At 47.9% G+C, this 24313-nt stretch overlaps 1 protein-coding gene across 2 annotated transcripts in view; it reads left to right on the forward strand.

Moving 5' to 3' along the window:
- Positions 1 to 24313, forward strand: part of EFHD1 (EF-hand domain family member D1) — a 42748-nt gene that overhangs the window by 12693 nt on the left and 5742 nt on the right. The window contains exons 2-3 of one of the 2 annotated variants that reach the window (XM_059928950.1): positions 10455 to 10602; positions 17557 to 17691. In XM_059928950.1, the coding sequence (XP_059784933.1) occupies positions 10455 to 10602; positions 17557 to 17691 (283 nt within the window). The remainder of the gene's footprint in view (positions 1 to 10454; positions 10603 to 17556; positions 17692 to 24313) is intronic. The other variant, XM_059928952.1, reaches the window with a different exon arrangement.

A 24313-nucleotide genomic window follows, 5' to 3' on the forward strand; every position in this document is an offset into this window, starting at 1 on the left:
ACTTATCCAAACCCAGCAAAGGTGCCCCGATTTCAAAAGGACCAAGGGGAGACCCCAGGATTAGGGTCCTTCTCTTGATGAGAAATTTCTCTTAATGAGCCAAAACTAAAAAAGTGAGCCCTTACTGATGAGCTTACGGATAAGCTGAGAGTTTATCTGTCTTCCTGTAATCTTGGCAGCAACTGGACAAAGCCCAGAGAGTAACTCGCCCAAGGACACACAGCACAGGATGTCACCGGAGCCTTGAACCAGGACAGTCTGACCCCAGGAGCACACTGCCAGCCCCTGCTGCCCTCCACCTTCCTCAGGAGGAGCCCAGCAAGGCTCCAATAGACGAACTGTTCCCTGCCACACTTGCCAGGTCAAAAGCTTTCCAAGGCTTGTCCCTCTCTACCTGGTCACTCGCGGGTTCTTGGCATCTGTGCCCTCAGTGTGGCTGAAGCACTTAGCACTCCTGGCCTATTAACTGGTTGTCACCGGCACGTTCCTCTGGAGGGTGGTCACGGGGGCTGGCTTGCTTTGTTTCCACACTGGGCTGCTGGCATCAGTGGGAGAGTTTGCGTGGAGCTGAAACCTCCCAATCTGAGGTCTTTTTCACTACTGAGCTACGGCAGCCAGTCTGGGAGCACGAGGCTGGGGGAGCTTGGTGCTCTCTCTCCTCCTGAATCCGCGTGGGAGTCCCTGGCGGGTGCAGTGTACTACCGCTGCAGGTATTTGGGACAAAGAGGATTTCCCTGCTCGTCTCAAAAGCCTGGGTAGCAGCTGCCTGACTCTGCATCCCCTCTGCTGTCTTGCGGGGCCCTGAGCACACAGTGGGTGCTCTGTAGGGGTGGGGATGGCCCCTCAGCTCTGCCCTGCCACCTGCCCTTTCTTTATGAACTTCCAGACACCATGTGCAGAACTATAGGAGGCTGTGGTTAGGGAGACCCAACTGGTCTCCTGCAGCCTGTAAAGATGTTGGCCCCTTACCAGAAAAAGAAGGATATTTCCCAGGAGCAAGTCCCCGCAGCACTGGCTGTGCACAGGACAGGTGAAGCTGTGCTCACCTGCACCCCAGTGCCACTCCCAGCTCACCTTCTCTCTCCCTGCACCTCTCCACAGTGAGGACTACTGCATGCCCCCCAACCGCTCACTCCACTCTCCCCCCACCACTGCCCCCCTAAATCCATCCTGCACATCGAGCTGAGGGGTCTTTTTGAAACAGCCACCTGATGTCACTTCTCTGCTTCACACTCTTTGGGGGTTGCCCTTCTTACCCGTAAGAAGACATAGCTCTCCCAGAATGCCTTGTGGGAGCTGGCCCCCTCCCCCTTTCTGGGACATCCTGGCACCTCTGGACTGCACTGGTGACAGGGGCTCCCTCCCAGGGCTCTGCACACTCACTCCTGTTAGAGCCAGCTCTGCCCATGCTCCGGCCTTGTCACAGCTCAACTGTCTGTACATCTGCCTCCCCGCTGGGACTGGTCTTTGTGCTTTTCTTCTGCTCTGGAGAGGCCCCAGGTAGATGTGAGCCAGGTGACTCGAAGAGCCAGACGTTCATCCCACAAAGGCGGCTGGGAGCAGCCTGATTGGAAATCCGACTCTGGGCTCAAGCTTTTGTACTTAATTCCTCAGAGTCCCCCTTCCTGGGTCCTGCTTTCTCTTACTTTGCATGCAGTTGTAACACACTTGGAGATGTGGTTTCTCAGTCTGCAGCAAATCAGAAGGAAGGAAGGGAGGGAGGGAGGGAGGGAGGAGGGGAGGGAGGGAGAAAGAGAGGGAGAATGGGAGGGAGAGAGGAAGGGAGAGAGGGAGGAAAGAAAGAGCAGATAACTTGACAGCTAAGGGGGACCTACACAAAAGACAGGAAACCAGGACCTCAGAGAAGGGGCAGGCAGGGAAGCACGGAGGAACAACAGTCCTATGGGCTCGGGGGACCCTGAGGCTCATCTGGATAGGCACAGTTAGGGACACCCACGGGAGAAGCAGGAAAGCCCCAGGAAGGGCTACCTGCTCTGGGGATAGTCTGGCACAGTGCCCTTCTCCTAGTTGAAAGAGCCTGGGCAACACGGGGAATCTTGTGCAAATGCAGGTTCTGATTCAGCAGGTCTGGGAAGAGACCTGAAATTCTGCATTTCGAATAATCCTGGATGACCGTGATGCTGCTGGTCCGGGGACCACACTTTGAGAGGCTGCCAGAGGCTGCCTGTCTGAAAAGGCAGTGCGTGTTTCCCAAACAAGGCCTTTCTGGAGAAAAGCCGGTGTGTTCCCATGTTCTGGGTCTCTGAGGTATAGGTGGTTCCCCCCAACACTAAGAGTAAGGCATTTTCTGGGGCAATCCTCCTAAGAACCCCCCTACCCCCTGGGGATCCCTGGGGAGTTTCTGATGGCTGAGTTTCAGGCAGACAAAGGCTGGCCTGCTTCTTTCTTCCTTGATAGCAAGGTTATTCTGGGGAGGTGAAAACCAAGAAAACCCAGGGGCTCTGCACAGTGGAGCTGAGAGAGCAAGCCATTCATGGACCAGCACTGGGCGGACATTGGAAACCAGCCCCTGCGCCCTTGCTGCTGTCTCCTTACTGGCAGGCCTTTGGTGGGGTGAGGATTAGGGGTCACCTGGGCCCCTCTGGCCAGGCCAGGGGCTTTCCCAGGTCATAGGCACTCAGGGTGGTGGGCCCAGTGTTCAGGGATCTCAGCCCATCCTGCGTCAATCCACCCCATTCCCCTGACCTGTGATGACCCCAATCAGTTGAGTTGGGAAGGCTTTTCAAGTGAGCCCTTGGAAGACAGATGTGATGCTCTCATACAGGACAGGCGGGGTGATGAGAGTCACTCATCAAGGGCTTCCTGGCAATTCAGCCCAAGGGGCCACAGCAGCCTGTGGATTTGGGTTTCCCCCAGAATGCTAAAGATGGTGGAGGCTGTTTGAGGCCAGTGGGTGTGGGCAGCTCTTCAGAGCAGCAGCCCTGGAAGATGTCTGCTTCCTCTTCACGGCTGCAGACAGGTCCTACTTTTAAATATAGCTCCCTCCCGTTGCTTGCTTACTGGGTGCCGGGGGCCAGTGCTGGCGTGTTATCTCCTGTTGGCCCCTCTACAGCTCTGCAAGGCACAGACAGCTCAGTTATAGTCAGCCTGCAGTGGGCTCGGCAGCCCGTCTCTCCCAAATGAATGGCAGGGCTGGCTTTGCACCCAGGCCTGTGTCTGCCGGGCCATGTGCAGTGCTGATGGAACTGGAATCTCCCCCTAACAGATCCTGGAGATTAGGAAGATGAAGGGAATGAGGACATTTTAAAGCAAAGACATGGAAAAAGCTCACCAATCCAGAGGAGGGCTAGAAGGAAGCCCTAGGAAACAAACAAGGATGCGGGGTCTTGGAGTTATGAGTGAGGTTTCTTGTTTTTTGTTTTTTTAATATCCTGGAATTGCCTTTAACAAGAAAAATCTTGGTTAAAATTTAAATTATAGAAAAAAGCTGGTACAGGGAGCTAAGATGTTGGTAGGGGGAGGAGCCAAGGGCTTAAGGGAACTCCAATGAGCCTGCAAGCATCTGAAAGATATAAACTACTGGGAGGTGGGGCAAGGAAATATTTTGATGGTTAGAAATAGGGGGAGAGGGCTTCCCTGGTGGCGCAGTGGTTAAGAATCCACCTGCCAATGCAGGGGACATGGGTTAGAGCCCTGGTCTGGGAAGATCCCACATGCCACGGAGCAACTAAGCCCGTGCGCCACAACTACTGAGCCTGTGCTCTAGAGCCCGCGAGCCACAACTACTGAAGCCCGTGTGCCACAACTACTGAAGCCCGCGCGCCTAGAGCCTGTGCTCGGCAACAACAGAAGCCACCACAATGAGAAGGCTGCGCCCCGCAACAAAGAGTAGCCCCCGCTCACTGCAACTAGAGAAAGCCCGTGTGCAGCAGTGAAGACCCAATGCAGCCAAAGATTAAATAAATGAATAAATAAGTAAATTTATTTTAAAAAAAAAGAAAAAGAAATAGGGGGAGAGCGTTGCAGCTTAGGCCAGGTTTGTAGGGAGAAGGAGAGCCCCAGATGAGCCTAGGGCTGGAGCTCTCTCCCTGACTCCCCTGGGGCCTGGTCCCACACCTAGTGGGTGGCCCTGCCAGCTGGGCCCGACCTGGGCAGGTTCTTCTAGGTGCTGCTCCCTTTCCATGGGGCTGGATTCCAAATTGCAAGGAATGTGATGGAATTTTCGTGGAAGGACTGGAAGCAAAGGGGTTTCCAGAATGAAGAAAACAAATCCGACCGCATTCATCTCTCCCACGGGCCCAGAAGTTTGGCGTAAGGTCACATGTTCGCAGATGGCCTTGTCTCAGGGGGTCCTCACGCTGCAGTTACTTGAGGAGAGGGGCTCTGAGCAGGTTGAGGGTGAGTGCTCTGCCCCCGGTCCAGCCTTGGGGCCCTCTGCTAGGGGTCCTCACCTCCAGCTTCCTTCAAGCGCACCCACAGTGGAATGCGTTGCTGAAGTTGTCCTACAGCTTTCAGAAGGGCCTTTATCCGTTTAACACCTTGCTTCCCCAGGACACCTCTCTGCCTCAGCTTTGGCTGGCTTGTCTCTGTCAACTGTCACTGGAGGGGCCACGTTGGCATCCTGTAAGGACCGACCTGCTATCAAGTCTTTCTTCCCCCAAACCTACGTCTGGTGGCGGTGCTGCCCGGCCCTGCGGTCGGGCTGTGGGCTTGGGCATCAAGTGGGGATGCCCCGGGGCTAACCTCGCTGGGCCTAGTGACCTTCGGTTGGTTGACCTAGGTGGGCTTGGTTTCTTCGTCAGCCTGACAGTGTGACACTCCTTAAAAGAGTGTTGGAGGGTTAAAGCAGATCAAATCTATTTGAAGGGCTGTGTTGGTGAGACCGTTTCTTCAAATGTTTGTGAGACATCGGTATTCTCTCGGGCAAAAGTGAATAATGTTGCGTATGTGGGCAGCTGGCGATACCGCACTCCGAGACCAGAATCAGAACCCACACACGTGTGGGACTCAGCAACATGGCTCCAATTATTCCTACCGAAGTCATCAGATATAAATTGTAAAAGGTGTGAATCGCACAGTTAACTAGTGGTCTGTTTGTTGGGACATTGTGTATGCACTCTATCCGTCCCCTGGCTCCCCACTGAGTTAAGGGGCACATAGTAGAAGCTTAGTTCGTGGTCCTTCCTGCCTTCCCTGTTCCCACGTGAAGCCGAGCACCCGCTTGAAAGCGCCAGGTTAGTTCTGATCCACAGCAATTGGCTTCACTGCACCCCTCAGCTTTCACGACCTGTCAAATGGGGTGACTCATTACCACCTCACAGCACCGCTGAATTAAATCAGGTGATTTAGCACAGTGCCTGGCACTTAGTGAGCACGCAATAAACAGTAAACGCAGGCGGCTATTACGAATTCTTCATAGGACTGTCGTGAAGATGAAAGGGTTAGTATATGAGACAATGTGTTGGGAACTGCAAAGCAGGCTAGTTGTAGTTATTAGGGGCTTTGAATCCCATTGTGTGTGCGGAACGCATATGGTAGTCGGATTCTTTGAGAGGAGCAGATGAAACAGGAAGTTGATGAGGGGGACCTGGGAGGTTTTTCCTGCCTGTCTTGCCTATGCAGGCCCTGAAGGAAGTGGCTGTGGACAAACCCTCGGAGATGGTCACTTTAAAGAGGGAAGGATGCACTTCTGGATTACAAATCCCAGTTCCATGGGGAGGGGCGAGGACACCACTAATGTGGTCAATTTATGGTCCTCCCAGGACTTAACTATGGGCTTGGCTGGTGCTTCAGGCAGGAACAAAGGGACACAGTCTTTGCTGAGTCCCTGGGAGTTGAGGCAGTGGCTGACTCGTGACCCCTTTCTTTCCTGCCCTTCTTGCCTTGGAGACATCCCCTCTCAGTCCACACACAGGCTTTATTCGTGTGCCAAACTGGTGCTCCTGGCAGGACACCTGGCCCTTTCTTTCTTTTTTTTCTTTTTTAAATTTATTTATTTATTTTTGGCTGCGTTGGGTCTTCGTTGCTGCAAGCGGGCTTTCTCTAGTTGTGGCGAGCGGGGGCTACTCTTGGTTGCGGTGCGTGGCTTTATTGCGGTGGCCTCTCTTGTTGCAGAGCATGGGCTCTAGTCACACGGGCTTCAGTAGTTGTGGCTCGTGGGCTCAGTAGTTGTGGCTTGCGGGCTCTAGAGCACAGGCTCAGTAGTTGTGGTGCACGAGCTTAGTTGCTCTGCGGCATGTGGGATCTTCCTGGACCAGGGCTCGAACCCGTGTCCCCTGCGTTGGCAGGCGGATTCTTAACCACTGTGCCACCATGGAAGTCCTCTGGCCCTTTCTTCTGTCTGGGATTTGCCCACCAAGGTGGTGTGCTTTTGCTCCCAGGCCCATACTCACCAAAGTGGTCAAACCAAAATTTCCTGCCTATTGAAAGAAATTGGAATTCCTTTAACCTGTCACCCAGACTTTGCCAAGGCCCTTTCTCACATATTTGTCCTCTTTCTTAGGCTTGGAGAATGTTTCCAGCTTGAGGGCCTAAAAGAGGTTTTCCAACCCTTCTTGACTCTTCTCAGTTAGAACCCCAGAGAAATGCCAGGGATAAGGTCTCCGAGCCCCTCTCTGCCACGACCCTATGTTGACTGCCGTTTGTGCCGGGGAGGCTGAGCTAGCTGTGGGTCCAGGTGAGCGGGGAGCCCTGGTCCTTCCTGCCCCTGCTGGGTGAGGACAAATTCCTGCCTTGTTCCCTGACCTGTTCTTATCTTGCCCCAATTCATCTCCTGTTCTGGGGCCCCCTCCCCTCTCTTTACCCCTGAGCTTTTCAGCTGCTCTCGTCCTCCCTTCACTTTCCTTCCTTTCTTCTCTGAGTTCAGACACCAAACCTCTGCCTTTGCTCCGAAAGATCCACATCTTGAATGCATCCCCCTTCGTGGCTTCAGTCTCCTCTGCAAACTTCGCAGGAACGTGCACTGTTCGCTGAGCAGCGGGCAGAGGACATTCATGCACAATCTCGGCCTGGAGGGGAACATAGGGGCCGTTTAACGGGCCGCCTGCCTAAGGTAGAATTGCCCTGAGGAGCGCTTCCCAAAGTGTTTTCCTTGGAACACTCGATTGCTTAGACGTGCCTCCTCCAGTGGAAAATCCCTGAACACAGAGGATTGTGTGGTCGGATGAGTCTGGGTGCTGTTTCCCTCTGGTAAGTTTCAGACACGTGACCATATGGAAGGCTCTGGAAAGTTCCACACTAAAGAAGCCTGTTTACTTTGACTAGGACTCCCTGTAACAGAGACCATCCCTCCGGCCTGTTTGTAAGAGCTCTTCTCACCTCAGGTGTTGTGTTAGCTGTTTTTGCCAGAAAGGTCTTCCTTGTGCTTGGCTAATACCCGTCTCTGTCATGTCCACACACAGAGCCCAGTTCCGGCCGTCACCAGCTTGCTGAGATCCTTTGGGCCTAGATTCTGTCCCAGCTTTGTGTCACCAGCAAATTTGATAGTCAGCACTCTTCCTAGGTGGCCCTACACCTAACAGGCAAGCCGCTGAATTGTATGGCATTCCCTGGCATTCCCCAGAAGCCTAATAGAGGGGGCTTGCTGACTCTGGTAGAGATAATAGGTCAGTCATCATAGTTTTCTGTTGGACCAGCTTGACAACCCTGTTTCAAAAGCAAATGAGCATATGACCTAGCAGTTCTACTCTTGGTTATATACCCAAGGGGAACGAAAACAAATGTCCACAAAAAAACTTGTATGTGAGTATTCATAGCAGCATTATTCGTCACAGCCATAAGTGGAAACAACACAAACATCTATCAGCAGGTGAATGGATAAACAAAATATGGTATATTTATACAATAGAATATTATTCAGCAATGAATAAAAAGAATAAAGTACTGATCGACGTGTGCTACAAGCTGGGTGAACTTTGAAAACATTATGCTAAGTGAAAGAAGCCAGACACAGGTCGCATATCGTACGATGCCATTTATATGAAGTGTCCAGAATAGGCAAAACCATAGAGGCAGAAAGCAAACTAGTAGTTGCTAGGGGCTGGGGAGAGGGGTATGAGGAACGACTGCTACAGGGCATGGATTTCTTTTTGGGGTGATGAAAATGTTGAGGAGTTAGATAGTGATGATGGCTGCACAACCTTGTGAATATGCTAAAAATCACTGAGTTGTGCAATTTTAAACGAGTGAATTTTATGGTATGTAAATTATAGCTCAATAAAGCTGTTATTTTAAAAAGAAGTGGGGACTTGTCTGGCAGTCCACTGGTTAAGACTCCACACTTCCACTGCAGGGGGCATGGGTTTGATCCCTGGTCGGGGAACTAAGATCCCTCATGCATGCCAAAAACAAAAAAAGCAAAAAAAATCCATAAAAAGAAGTTAAAAACCAAGTAAATGAGGCCAATCCTTGAATTACTTTTAGGGGACCCGTGGCAATCATTGCTTCCTCTTTTAAGTGCCATCCCTTGATAATACTAGATCCTGGGCTGGTCCATCTGTGATTCATACACTCTGCCCGCTTCCTGGAAACCACGCTGGAACACCTGTCTTGTCCTTCAGGGTCCTCAGAGCTCACCAACAGGATTCCAGGGGTATTGTCTGTGTCCTTTAGCATCTCGCAACGTGATCCTTCCAGACAGGGAGGGAGTGGGAGCCCAGTGGGAGCGCAGACCTGCTTGAAGGAGGTGGCGTTTGCTGAGGCACAGAGGGCTGCCAGCGGTCAGAGGAAGAAGGGGCGGCTCCGCGGCTCCAGGGGACAGAAAAGGCCACCGAGGAGGGTGGGTGGAGGTATGTTCTGGGTGGGAGGAATGGCATGAGTCGGCCACTGTGGCTGGAGCAGGGCACACTGGGGACTACCGGGCCTCATCTCCAGCGTGACCACATGGGCCTCAAAATACCACCAGCCCACAGGGTTAGATTTCTGGTTGCCCACAGGCTACATTTCTTGGCAGCTGGTACTGTGGTTCCTAACAATGGTGGTTTCTTTTGTGGAGCTGGGGCTGGGGGTGATAGACAGTGAAGAAGCCTGTTTTGTTTGTTTGTTCATGTATTTGATTTTTACGTTTACCGTCTTAACCGTGTAAGTGTTGAGATCAGTGTACGTTCACATTCTTGTGTAACCCTCGCCACCGCCCATCTCCAGGACCTTTTCCTCATCCCAAACTGAAACTCGAACCCGTGGAATAATAACCCCCTCCACCCCGCACTTCCCCTGGTCCCTGGTAACTACTTTCTGTCTCTATGAATTCTAGATATCTCACATAAGTGGAATTATGCAGCGTTTGTCCTTTTGCATCTGGCTTATTTCAACCTTAGCATAATGTTGACAATGTTCATCCACGTTGTAGCATGTATTAGAATTTCATTTTTTAAATGGCGAATAATATTCTATTGTGTAAATATATAATATCCCACTGTATGGATATATCTCATTTTGTTTATCTGTTCATCTGTCAGTGGACACTCGGGTCGTTTCTGCCTTTGGGCTATTATGAACGGATTTGTTTCTGAAAGCATGATGTTCATACCTGAGCAACAGGTGATCTCTGGGGAGCGGAAAATGGGATGGACTTGACGGGAAAAGAGCCAGCGAGTCTGTGAGGAAGCTCCATAATAGCCCAAGTGTATAGAGGAGGGCGGGGGTGGTGGAGTGACCGGGGCAGAAGGACAGAAGGCTGAGGAGGGCTCCACGGGGCTGACCAGGCACTCGGGAGTAGAGGGCAGGGCCAGGACCCCTGCCATGGGGAGGCTGGGCTCGTTTCCTGCAGGTGGCTGGGGGGTGGGGGGACAGCCAGCAGAGGTGCTGGCTCTGTGTCGAAACTTGGCCAGGAGGGCAGAGCCACCACCCCGCTCATCTGTGACACACAGGTGTGACCATTCAGACCTGGAGACTAGATTGTGAGCTGGTGGGCAAAGCATGAAACCGCAGTGCTGGGGCCAGGCCTGACTCACAGCCCAGCACCAGGGCGGGAAGCAGTTTCCAGAGACAGGGGACCAGAGGATGAGAGGAGGGGTTGGTGGAACTGGGAGCGGCGGAGACCCAGGGGCCGGTGACCAAGGGGAGGCTTCCAGAACTGTCAGTTGCTCCACGTAATAGAGTGGGTGCGTGGGGCGCCCTGCAGCAGCTCTTCTATGGTCCAGCATCAGGAGGTTCAGTTGATGTTCGTTGACCCAAACTGGGAAAAATCAAGGTAGACGAGCATGTTTTTCATTCTTAAGAAACTTATGGCCTAATTAAGGAGTTGAAAGACATGAAAACACTCCTGCGGTACAATACCCACTTTGAGTCATATCCCGCAGAGCGCCAGCGGTGTTGGAGGAGAGAGAGGGGACCCTTCCAATGCAGTGACCCGGGTGGGCACTGCAAGGCAGGAGTCTTTTGAGTCATTTTTTCAGTAAATAAGGCCAAAAGCATTACACATTTGGTAGATTAACAAGTGTCCTTTGGTCCTGGCCATGGCCATCCCTCACCAGCGCCCTGCCTTTGACCTACAGGTATGATGCCGGAAGGGATGGCTTCATTGACCTGATGGAGTTGAAGCTGATGATGGAGAAGCTCGGGGCCCCCCAGACCCACCTGGGCCTGAAGAGCATGATCAAGGAGGTGGACGAGGACTTTGATGGCAAACTCAGCTTCCGTGAGGTACCTGCGTCCTGCTGACCCTGAGCCCCTGGAGGAGGGGGGTGGCCCTGAGTGAGAGGACTCGCAGATTTACCATCCCCTGGAGTGCAAATGGCTTTGGCCTCTCTTGAGTGCTGCTTGGATATTTAACCTACAGTTCTGCTTTTTAAAATAAATTTAAGGAGCTAGTGAACCGCAGTGCTGGCATGAAAAAATGCTCAGCAAGCAGATTGAAAGTCAGTGTGGGTAGGATAACCTCATTTGGGTAAAATGGTAAGTACTGAGAAATCTGGAGGGATGTTCACCAAAATATTCATTGTGGATGTTTGTGGGTGCAAAGTGTTGGTGGTTTTATAATTTTATACTTAAAAAATATATTTAAACTGTTAATTTTATAACAAGCATTTAAAAATAGTAAAAAAAAAAAAAAAAGAAAGAAAGAAAGAAAGAAAAAGAAGAAAGAAAGAAAGAAAAAAGAAATTATACAAAGGATCTTACTCTGTGCCCATGGACCTTCCCCTCCAAACAGGTTTTTTTGGTCTTTGAAACCCTGAAATTGTGTTCATACAGATATCTTCCTGGAAGAGCACATGGCGTCACCTGATCTCCCAATGGATGAAAACCTCAGCCATTTTTATTTTGAGGAATAAATCTCAAGGCCATTGGGTTCCTTCCATGGCAAGGATGCAGCTCCACAAGGAAGGGGATTCCATGTTTTGTGTGTTTGAGTCTTGCGGAAAGGTTTTTAGATATGTCAGTGACCTGTTATTAGAATAACTTTAGCGATACCATCCAGGCTAAAGGCTTGGACATTAGCCCAGCTGCTGTGGTCTCATTTTCAGTCGTGTCTCTTTTGGGGCCCTCGGGAGTTGAGAGAAGAGAGGACTGTTCTTGTCTCCTCGTGTTTAACCTTGGTTATTCCAGAAAGAGTGGAGTGCAGGCATCCTGGTTTCTGAGCGTGAGAACTTTAGCCAAATACTGGTCATCTTTTCAGGCTAGATAGGGCCTTTGGATGCTCTTCCTGGGGGTCTCTGCAGCTGACCTAGCAGCCATGAGTCCCTTCCCCAGCTGGCCTTGCCTCTCACTGCCCACAGATCAACTCCAGAATCTCCCATCTCTTCCTTTCCTGAACTGGCGGATATGGAGATGGATCACGAAAACCTGTGTTGGGCATAGCGCTCAGGATGATCTGGTACCAGACTTCTCATTTCAAGGCTAAGGAGCTAGAAGACCAAAAGGGTCAGCACTTGCCTGAAATTAGGTCCCAGCTCAGGGCTGGGCCTGGGTTACAGCCTCTCCCCATCATTCACCACATTCAACTTCCCAGCTGCCTCTCTGTCTCCCTCACCTCTCATTTGGTTCCTTTGTATCATTCATACATCGTGCTGGGCATTGACTCTTTCCAATCTGGGTACCCCTGGAGTATAGAAGGTAAAGGATCATGCCTTGGCAAAGCTTTGAAGGCAAGGTTGGGGAAAGAACTTCTACGGCAAAGTTGTGACCTCTGGAGAACAGAAATTGAGGGTGCTTAGAAAGTCTGTGCAAGTCAGCAACTGAGCTAAGACGCAATCCCTCCCCCTGTTTTACCCAGGAGCCACCCAAATGTGCCCCTCTCTGCATCCAAGATGCTCAGTTAGCTTTTGGTTAGCTGCTGGCTTGGCCATTTCATGCAGACGGTGGACATCAGAGGCTTGGACATCTCCAAAGGGTTTTGTTGTGGGTCCTCAACCTGCCTACAGGCCTTCGGTGACATTCACATTCAGTCTTTTGTCAGTTCAGAGCCCCACTGTGGTCCCAGCTCTAGGAGTTGTACCCAGAGGTACAGGATTTGGACGTGTAGATGCATTTGCCATTAATACTCCACAGCCTAACCTCCTGCTCTTAGTGTTTCACTCTGCTGGTTTCTGCACATGTTGTAAGACACTAGTGGGCTGATGCTGCGTTTGTGTAATGAAAAGAGGCTTACAGCCCAACCTCCATCTTCCACACAGAGCTGCATAACTGGAGCAAGTTATTTTACTTCTCAGCTTCAGTTTTTCTGTCCTTAAAATAGGGCTGTTAATAGCTTTTGCTCAGGACTGTTTCGAGAACCAAGTTCTCTTTCTATGCCTCCATCAGTTAGAACTCTTGATTGCAAGTGAGAGAAAGAGAATGCTAGCTAATTTAAACAAGAAAAGAACAAACAACTATTGGCTTACATACCTGGGAGATGAAGAAGTGGAAGTGCTTTAGTCACAAGTAATTCAGAGTCTTCCTCTTGCCGTATCTTGAATGTGCCTTTTTCTGTGTCCACCTCATCTTTTCTTTGCAAATAGGGTGTTGTCCCTGGCATATGACAAGATGGCTGCTGGCAGCTCCAGGCTACGTTGTCCCAGGGGATAGAGGGCTTCTTTATCCCAGAGTCCCTACCAGTCTCAGGAGAAGGCTTCTGATTGGCCCTAATAGGGATACATGCCCACCTCCTGGACCAGTCATTGCATCCAGGGTACTGTGATTGGCTAGATCCAGGTCATGTGCCACCAGGCACCATAGTCAACAGCTCCACCATCATCACAGGTGTCCTCATGACCTGGCATTTTGTAGGTGCTTGGTGAATTTGTATTCCCTTTCTTTTTCTTTGGATTAACTCAACTGAAGTGAGTTACATCTAAATAAAAGCTACTTTCCCCCAACATACAAGGAAATCGATCTTTCTTTTAAACCATTTCTCTTCCAATTATGAAAATAATATATGCACACGAGGGGCATTTTAGAAGATGGCATATATAGAACCATTAAAAATGATGTTGTATTCAATAGCACAGTGTTTGATGACCAGAGAACACATGTTGACAATGTAAAAAGCAGGGATAAAAGCAAATTTCCAAACTGTATATAAAATATAATTGTTTAGGGCTTCCCTGGTGGTGTGGTGGTTAAGAATCCACCTGTCAATGCAGGGGACATGGGTTCGAGCCCTGGTCCGGGAAGATCCCACATGCCGTGGAGCAGCTAAGCCTGTGCACCACAACTACTGAGCCTGTGCTCTGGAGCCCACGAGCCACAACAACTGAAGCCCGCGCGCTTAGAGTCCGTGGCTCTGCAACAAGAGAAGCCACTGCAATGAGAAGAGTGCGCACCGCAACAAAGAGTAGCCTCCGCTCTCCGCAACTAGAGAAAGGCTGCACGCAGCAACGAAGACCCAACGCAGCCAAAAATAAATAAATAAATATTTTAAAAAAGAAGTAATCATTAAAATAAATAAATTAATTAAAAAATAAAATATAATTGTTTGCATTTATGGTTTATGTACGTGTGCAGACATGTAGAAGAAGTCATAAGGATGGACCAGAGTTAGCAGTTATATGTCCATAGCTGTAGGGATCTAGAATCCTATTCCAGGCACTCACCACCTCATTCTCCTTTGGAGGCAGACAGCGAGACCTTAATATCCTCCCCTCTTTTTCTTGTAGTTCTTACTAATTCCATTACACCTGTCTCAAAGCAGAATTGCTCCAAGACCAGATGTGTGGTAGTTTTGTACAAAGGCTGGATAAGGGGTTTACTAGATTACATGTTAGTACTGAGAACTGTAGGTCCTGTTTTCTCCTCCCACCTTACCCTCTCTGGGGTGGGTCCCTGGCAGCCCTGGCTGTACTGGGTTGCACCCCTGCCTGTTCATGGTTGATTGGACCATGGATGGACCTCTGGCTAGACTAGGTCAGTTGGATTCCCTATCTGGGAATTTGAAACTGGGGCTGAAGTACTGCACGTGGGCTGTGCAGGTGGCTCTTCCCATAAGAATAACTCAGTGTGGGGCAACCATTTTCTCCCATGTGGTCCAGACACAAGAGCTCGAGAGGGAATGTTGCCTCCAATCCTGAGAACATTGCCTCTCCCTGTTCCAGTCCTCTTCCAGGTCACTGTATTTTACCCTTGGGTTTTTGAGACATCCTTTTTATATAACGAATACCCCCTTTTTACTTAAGCCAACAAGTGTGTTTCTGTCACTTGCCATCTAAGAGCTCCAACTAATGTGGGCAAGTGTTTGCATCATCAATCAGAGCCATGAAATTTAAAATTTCCTTAAATTTGGGACTTCCCTGGTGGTCCAGTGGTTAAGACTTCGCCTTCCATTGCTAAGGCTGCAGGTTCGATACCTGGTCGGGGAGCTAAGATCCCACATGCCTTGCGGCCAAAAAAAACCAAAACATAAAACAGAAGCAATATTGTAACAGATTCAATAAAGACATTAAAAATGGTCCACATCAAAAAAATCTTTAAAAAAATTCAATCAAAAAAAATTTCCTTAAATTTATCAGAAGCGTTTGACAGCTTGTGTCTGAAACTGCTTTTTAGCTTTGTTAGTTCTCTCTGTTTCTTTGTTTTCTGCTTCTCCTTCCCTCCCCCCTCTTTGCTCAGAGTCACAGCTAGGACACTTTCCAATTCTCTACAACATACCAGTCTTTGTGGACTATAAATAGGGAGACAAACAAGACTGGGCAGTTGGAGAAATTGTCATTCAGGGATTGGTGATTGTAATACATTAAATGGGAAAGTCTGGCATGCTTTAGGGAAGGCTGAACATTTTCAGGTTGAGCTGGATTTTTTTTTTTTTTTTTAACTGGCTGGGGCTGGGGGGACCCCTAAGTTAGGACAGAGCTGCTGGTGGTCATCCGCTGAGCTGGCAGAGTGAGAGTGAGCACACGTGGCCGGGACCCTTGAGGAATACTTTAAGTCCTTCTGTAAATACCAACATTGTCATCTCTGCTGCAGATGTGAGAAAAATGAGTTTCAGAGATGAAGAGACACCCCCTCCCCGCCAGGTCACTTGGATTGCTGCTAGGCTGGGGGCAGTGCTCCATCTTTCCTAAGCTGCCTCCCTGGTATGGAGGGGCTGTCTGTTTTGTGTTTACCGTATGGAGCATTGGGGAGGGGGGTGGCTTCTGTAACTAAGTGCTTTAAGGATGGGCAGGGTACTGAGGGATGGATGGGTATTTTACTCCTTCTCTCTGCCCGAGGCTCACGTTTGCAGCGCTGAAGTCTTGGCTGCTTCAGTCTCTTCCATGAGAGCCCGACCACAACCGTCCCCCTGCCCCCTTGTCCCCCATCCTATTCTTGGGGGGGCCTCACTTCCTTCAGTAGGCTTGATTTCCAAGGTTTCTTTGGAGCCAGTGTTCTGGCTCAGATAGTCTGCAGCAAACTGAGTCTCTGCCGGCCTCTAGTGAGAGAGTTTGAAGCTGCAGGTGGGTGAACGTGGCATTTCTGTAGAGTCAAGCTGACCATGGTGGCCTCCGTGAACCTGAAAGTCCTGGAGCATCTTGCTTCACCGCTTGCTTTGTATTTGGCGATGTCCACAGTGGAGTTAGGACCCCTGAAGCAAGAATTACAAAGAAAGGCTTGCTGGCAAGGCGTTTTGGGGTGGTGGTGGTGGAAGCCGAGACTTTCACTTAATGAAACACGCTTCCCTATAGGGATTAAGAGCGTTGGCAGTAAAAGACACAAGTTGGAATTTGGAAAAAGCGTGCTGAAGTTGTCTTACCTCTCACTCTGCTTTAGCTAATGTTCTTTCCTCTTGGGGAAGACAATCTTTAGAGGAGATGGTCATGAAAAAAACCCCTGAAAACTGAAATTTCACACATATTTTAGGCACTTGAAAACCTGGAGGAGCCTCTTTCTGGGATGACTTGGAATACATCAATTTTTATTCTTTCTAGATGGAAAAATAAACTATGGAAGTTGGATAGAAGATGTCTGATAGATAAATTCACAAAAATTTTTTAAAGGAGAGAAGTAAAAAGCCATAAAACGTCCTTGGGGTTGATGGAAGGACGTGCAGGTGGGGGTGGGGAGGGACAGGGACAGCTCTTTCAGGTTGGCCTATTTATTTATTTAAAAATTTATTTTGCAGAGGTCTTAGTACAAGTTGGCTTTAAAGACAAATTCATTCAGGTCACATTTTGAATCTGGAGGAAGGGGGTGGATTATTCAATAAATGATGTGGGGATTACTAGCTAACCATTTGGAAGAAAATAAGGTTAATGATAAACTTCACATGACAAATCAGAATAAATTTGAGATTAAATATTTACGCTTTTAAAAAAGTCATAAAGGCAGTAGACAAAAACACAGGCAATTGTTTCTGTAACCTTGGTGGCAAGGAAGGGTTTTCTAAGCATAACATTGGTGAGAGAAAAGGAAAGATTGATAATTTTTGAAAAAATTTTGCTGTAAACAAAATTGAAAGGGAAGTGACAGAGCTAATGTATTTGAAACATAAAGTATTTGGAACAAGGTTCTATAAAGACCTCTTAGAAAACACCAAAAAAGGTAAATAGTCTAATGCCAAAAATGGGACACAAATGGAAAATAGGAATGGTTCAAAAATGTCAGAAATATTGAATTATTTAGTTTTAAAAAATAGTACATACAGGTCTACTGGATTTTTTCTTTCATAGCTGTTAACTAGGATGTTGCCAATTTTTTGCATTTACAGACAATGCTTCTTAAACTATTGTGTAAATGGTTCTAAAGGATAGATTCCCAGCAGTGGAATTAATGATTGGTAGGGTGAAAACATTTTATCTTTGGTAAATGTTTCCAAAGTGCCCTCCAAAAATTTTGATTCAAGTTACACTCCCATCAACTCGATATAAGGGTGCCCATTCCCCTACATCCTTGTGGAAAAATAGGCAGGTTTGGTTTCTGTCTTTCTTTCTTTCTTTCTTTTTTTTTTTTTGGCATGGGTCACGTGGGACCTTAGTTCCCCGAACAGGGATCGAACCCATGCCCCCCGCAGTGGAAGGGCAGAGTCTTAACCTCTGGACCATCAGGGAATTCCCTATGTTTTCAGCTTTGACAAAATAATTTGTCACACGGACACACATACACCCCTTTTAATAGGCTTGGCTATAATGACCCTAGCTCAGGCCAGAGGGGACTGTTGCAGATCTCTCGGTGATGCTGACTTTGACCCTAATCAACCTTCCCCTGTAGTTCCTGCTCATATTCCACAAGGCCGCAGCGGGGGAACTACAGGAAGACAGTGGGCTGATGGCGCTGGCGAAGCTTTCTGAGATCGATGTTGCCCTGGAGGGCGTCAAAGGTGCCAAGGACTTCTTTGAAGCCAAGGTAGGTGCCTCCTTCCTGTGCGGGGCGATCCCTCCCTCTGCGCACCCTGCCCAGCAGGAGCTCCCAGCCAGCGACCAGCTCATCAACTCCCTCAGGACAAGCGAAACAGCAAGCGCTTAATCGTGTGAGATTGTAGGGAAATGAGAGTGCGTTTGTGTGCCATCTGAAAATTAAAAACAAAACAGGAAAACTGCCAGACGGCAAATGCATTTGATCCTGGTTTCAGATTCAAACAGGTTTGCTGGTGCAATGCTGCCAGATGGACTCTGAATCCAGACTTTCCTAAAGAATTCCTCCTTACCCCAAACCTCAGCTGAGTTACTTGAACAGCTACCTGCATATTTGCATCGTAGACACCTGTGCGTAAACAAGTGAATAATGGGGCTCAAGGAGGGTGCCTTGGTGGCTTGCCCTGAATCAGAAAAAGTATTTGCATCATTGACAATGGCTGGGAGCTGGGAAGGAATCTCCAGTGCCTGGTCTTGGAGCCCTTCTGGGTGCTTCCATTCATTCACGAGTTCATACAGTCATTGAACGTTTATGGTGATTTTACCCCTGCTGGGTGCTGTCATTTTCCTCTACGCAGGGCACACCGGGCACACCGGCAGAAAGAGCGATCAGGAGAGCCCTCCGAATCCCCCTCCACAGCAGTGGAGTGCAGTGGATAAGGCTACCTGGGTTCAGATTCTGCCTCCTCCACTTACCTGTCGCCTGTCTGTGCCTTAGTTTCCTCATCTGTATAATGGGGTTGATAATGGGATTGCCATGAGGATTAAATGCACTCATGTGTATAAAGTGTTTAGCAAGCTCCTGGCTCACCGAGAGCACTCTGTATGTGACATGAGCTGTTGGGACTCCCTTCCACTCCAGGCAGGAGACAGCCAGACTCTTGTGGAGTTTTGGCTTATTCCAGGAGTTTGCCCAGAGACAAAGTGTCCTGGTGATACAGCCCAGCCTGCTCAGGCCCCTAAGCAGCACTCTCTCTTCACTTCTCTGTGACGTTGCCTTGGAGACAAGAGTCCATCATCTTTCTGCCAGTATGTAAACTGTGAATCGTGGTGGCCTCCTTATGCCTGCATCCCCTACTGCTGTCACCTGGCAGTTTCAGGGACAGGCGGACCACTCACTGCACCTTCAACACCAGCATCGTATATCCAATCCTGAAAGTGGTTTGGCCCTTCCTTCATGACTTAACATTGGTTCAACTCAGTTCCAGAAATGCCAGACACCAAATCAAGCTCTGGAGAAACTTGCATTGATAATGATGAGTAGAGAGGAGGGATGGTGGGATGAGTCCTCTCTATTCATTGACTGAGTCACCACTTGCAGATCTCCCGAGATACCTTGGGCAGAGGCCTGGGATTGAAATCCAAAGTTAACAGGACCCTGTTTTCAGCACACTGCTGTAGCTCGATATGCCGAGCGCTCAAGTCTGTATGGAATCTCTGGGAATGTCTTATCTGGGCATTCCCAACCTTTTATAATCTGGCTCTGATCCCAGCTCCAGCCTTCTTCACCCCTATGCACAGTTCTTCAAGTACTGCCACGTCTTTTCACAACTGGGCCTCAATACCTGCTGTTTCCTCTGCCTGGAATGTCCCACCCAAATGCCTCTTCCACGAGAACTCTACTCATTCTATCAAACCCACCTTAAAGAGCTGCCTCTTCTTGGCTGCTTTTCCTGACTCTCGGGGCTGAGACTGTCCATGCTCTTCTGGGTGCCTCTATTATGAATGGAAGCAGTATTATAATTTATCTGTTCAAGGCATTCTTGGACGCTCTTGGTAAGAGTATAAATTGACCCAACTTTTTGGAGAGCAGTTTGGGGCCAACTGTTAACATTTCATATCCTTCACCTCTGGAAATCTGCCTCGAGGATTTTATCCTTCAGAGATACTCATGAAAATGCACATAGATGTATAGACAAGGATTTTCGTACACTATTGTTATAACAGAGGAAAATTGGAAACAACCAAAACTTCCACTACCAGGGAATTGAGTCCACTGTGGTGCACCCACACATTTGTACACCCTGCAGCTCTCAAAGAATGAGATGCAGCTGCATTTATGTGTGGACAGATGTCCCGAACGAATTAGGCAAAACAGTATGTTTGAAACCCAATTTCATTAAATAGTTAAGTACAACCTGGATAATTATATACTAAAGTATTAGTAATAGTGATGTCAGAGGAACTTATTTTCTATAATTTTGTAAGGTTTTATAATGTGTGTGCATTATTTTTACAACAAGGAGAAAAGATGAAAAGAATAGCAATAAAATTTTTTGTGTTTATACATCTGCCTCCTCACCCACAGATTCAAAGGCAGGTGTGTTATGTTTGTAATTACAGTGCTTGACTAATAATGGCCCTCAGGCCATATATGACAAACCCACAGCCAACATTGTCCTCAATGGTGAAAAACTGAAACCATTTCCACTAAGATCAGGAAAAAGACAAGGTTGCCCACTCTCACCACTATTATTCAACATAGTTTTGGAAGTGTTAGCCACAGCAATCAGAGAAAACAAAGAGATAAAAGGAACCAAATTGGAAAAGAAGAAGTAAAGCTGTCACTATTTGCAGATGACATGATACTATACATAGAGAATCCTAAAGATGCTACCAGAAAACTCCTAGAGCTAATCAATGAATTTGGTAAAGTAGCAGGATACAAAATTAATGCACAGAAATCTCTTGCATTTCTATACACTAATGACGAAAAATCTGAAAGTGAAATTAAGAAAACACTCCCATTTACCACTGCAACAAAAAGAATAAAATATCTAGGAATAAACCTACCTAAGGAGACAAAAGACCTGTACGCAGAAAATTATAAGGCACTGATGAAAGAAATTAAAGATGATACAAATAGATGGAGAGATATACCATGTTCCTGGATTGGAAGAATCAACATTGTGAAAATGACTCTACTACCCAAAGCAATCTACAGATTCAATGCAATCCCTATCAAACTACCACTGGCATTTTTCACAGAACTAGAACAAAAAATGTCACAATTTGTATGGAAACACAAAAGACCCCGAATAGCCAAAGCAATCTTGAGAACGAAAAATGGAGCCGGGGGAATCAGGCTCCCTGACTTCAGACTATATTACAAAGCTTCAGTAATCAAGACAGTTTGGTACTGGCACAAAAACAGAAATATAGATCAATGGAACAGGATAGAAAGCCCAGAGATAAACCCACACACATATGGTCACCTTATCTTTGATAAAGGAGGCAAGCATGTACAGTGGAGAAAAGACAGCCTCTTCAATAAGTGGTGCTGGGAAAATTGGACAGGTACATGTAAAAGTATGAAATTAGAACACTCCCTGACACCATGCACAAAAATAAACTCAAAATGGATTAAAGACCTAAGTGTAAGGGCAGACACTATCAAACTCTTAGAGGAAAACATAGGCAGAACACTTTATGACATACATCACAGCAAGATTCTTTTTGACCCAGCTCCCAGAGAAATGGAAATAAGAACACAAATAAACAAATGGGACCTAATGAAACTTCAAAGCTTTTGCACAGCAAAGGAAACCATAAACAAGACCAAAAGACAACCATCAGAATGGGAGAAAATATTTGCAAATGAAGCAACTGACAAAGGATTAATCTCCAAGATTTACAAGCAGCTCATGCAGCTCAATAACAAAAAAACGAACAACCCAATCCAAAAATGGGCAGAAGACCTAAATAGACATTTCTCCAAAGAAGATATACAGATTGCCAACAAACACATGAAAGGATGTTCAACATCACTAATCATTAGAGAAATGCAAATCAAAACCACAATGAGATATCATCTCACACCGGTCAGAATGGCCATCATCAAAAAATCTAGAAACAATAAATGCTGGAGAGGGTGTGGAGGAAAGGGAACACTCTTGCACTGTTGGTGGGAATGTAAATTGATACAGCCACTATGGAGAACAGTATGGAGGTTCCTTAAAAAACTACAAATAGAACTACCATACGACCCAGCAATCCCACTACTGGGCATATACCCTGAGAAAACCATAGGTCAAAAAGTGTCATGTACCACAATGTTCACTGCAGCTCTATTTACAATAGCCAGGACATGGAAGCAACCTAAATGTCCATCGACAGATGAATGGATAAAGAAGATGTGGCACATATATACAATGGAATATTACTCAGCCATAAAAAGAAATGAAATGGAGGTATTTGTAATGAGGTGGATGGAGTTAGAGTCTGTCATACAGAGTGAAGTAAGTCAGAAAGAGAAAAACAAATACAGTATGCTAACACATATATATGGAATCTAAGGAAAAAAAAAAAAAAAAAGACCATGAAGAACCTAGTGGCAAGACGGGAATAAAGACACAGACCTACTAGAGAATGGACTTGAGGATATGGGGAGGGGGAGGGGTGAGATGTGACAAGGTGAGAGAGTGTCACGGACATATATACACTACCAAATGTAAAATAGATAGCTAGTGGGAAGCAGCCGCATAGCACAGGGAGATCAGCTGGGTGCTTTGTGACCACCTAGAGGGGTGGGATGAGGAGGGTGGGAGGGAGGGAGATGCAACAGGGAAGAGATATGGGAACATATGTATATGTATGACTGATTCACTTTGTTATAAAGCAGAAACTGGCACACCATTGTAAGGCAATTATACTTCAATAAAGATGTTTAAAAAAAAAAAAAATAATGGTCCTCAGGAAATGTTTGCATGAATGACGAATGGAAGGAATTATTGCCCAAGTTTGGGAGAAGGCCATAAAGGAGCTGACATTTGCTACAGATGTTCAGAGGTGAATGGGGATTCACCTTGTAATCAGGGAAGGGAAGGCGTTCCTGCCGTGGAAACAGCAAGAGCAAAGGCTCCAAGGCATGGCGGGGGGCGAGTGTTTGGAGGCTGGCCTCTGTCCATACGGGATGCAGTTGGACAGGGAGCTCTGGGCTCCCCTGAGGGTCAGGCCTTCCCCAGACTGCTGATCACCAGAATTATCTGCCAACCAGCTTCCCAGACCTCACCCAACTCTACCTGGGCTCTGCAGGTGGATCCAGTGCATAGCCAGGCTTGGAGAGCAGGGCCTTGATGTGATCAGCGGTGGGCACTGTGGGGACAGACTTGCCCCGGGGGAGGCTGGACTCAGGGAGGCCTCCGTAGATGGCTGGAGAAGAATTGCAGGTCCGATGAAGAGCGTGACAGAGGGGCTGGGGAGGAGATAAGGATGAATCCCCAACTCCCTAGAACTCTCAGTATTTATGACCACTTGATTGGAGGTGGAAAGTATAATGCCACGAGGTTACTGGAGTTGTGTGGCCAGGGGTTGATGTTTAAAAAAATCAAGACAGGACCCGTGCCCGTGAATGTGAATGGTTTATGGAGGAAAAGTGATAAGCTGGGTTTTACTGTTAAGTCCGAGGTGACTTCAGGCAAGGGAAGATCCGCCCCTTCATCCGAAGGGTACACTGTTGGGTTTTTTTTAGCGCCCCTCCTACCCAAGCCTCTTTATTTTTATTTTTTTATTTTTTTGTCTTTTCTTTTTTTTTTTTAATTTTATTATTTTTATTTATTTAATTTTTGGCTGTGTTGGGTCTCCGTTTCTGTGCGAGGGCTTTCTCTAGTTGCGGCAAGCGGGGGCCACTCTTCTTCGCGGTGTGCGGGCCTCTAGTTGCGGCAAGCGGGGGCCACTCTTCTTCGCGGTGTGCGGGCCTCTCACTGTTGCGGCCTCTCTTGTTGCAGAGCACAGGCTCCAGACGCGCAGGCTCAGCAGTTGTGGCCCACGGGCCCAGTTGCTCCGCGGCATGTGGGATCTTCCCAGACCAGGGCTCGAACCCGTGTCCCCTGCATTGGCAGGCAGATTCTCAACCACTGCGCCACCAGGGAAGCCCCAAGGTAGACTTTTAATGTGGAGAAGAAGGAGCCCAAGTAAAGTAATTACAAGGGCCCCCAACCCTCCTCTGGCCTGGCCAGGAATGGGCAGGTGGGGTGACTGACAAACATGTGAGTGCTGATGATTGGCCAGACCCTCTGCTGAGTGCTTCAGATTCCTGTGTTATCTAATGCTCACACAGAGTCACTCTGGAGGTAGGTGTTACTGACCCACTTTGCAGATGAGGAAATTGAAGCTTAGACAGTGGTTTGTTGATATATGTTAAGCAAATGGCTGTCTGGACAAACTATATATATATATATGCCTAAGTTTATTATAAATATATTTTGCAGATATAAAAAATATTTAGCACACAATTTGCAAATAATAAAATATATACTATTTTAATTGTAGATTCCATATAGCCTATTGATTCCTTTTTTTTAAATAAATTTATTTATTTTTGGCTGCTTTGGTTCTCTGTTGCTGTGCGCTGCTTTCTCTAGTTGCGGCGAGCGGGGGCTATTCTTCATTGTGGTGCGCGTGCTTCTCATTGCGGTGGCTTCTCTTGTTGCGGAGCACGGGCTCTAGGAGCGCGGGCTTCAGTAGTTGTGGCACACGGGCTCAGTAGCTGTGGCTCGCGGGCTCTAGAGCGCAGGCTCAGTAGTTGTGGCGCACAGGCTTAGTTGCTCCGCGGCATGTGGGATCTTCCCAGACCAGGGGTCTAACCTGTGTCCCCTGCATTGGCAGGCAGATTC

Source organism: Balaenoptera ricei, chromosome 7 (genome assembly GCF_028023285.1).
Source record: "Balaenoptera ricei isolate mBalRic1 chromosome 7, mBalRic1.hap2, whole genome shotgun sequence".
Taxonomy (NCBI): domain Eukaryota; kingdom Metazoa; phylum Chordata; class Mammalia; order Artiodactyla; family Balaenopteridae; genus Balaenoptera; species Balaenoptera ricei.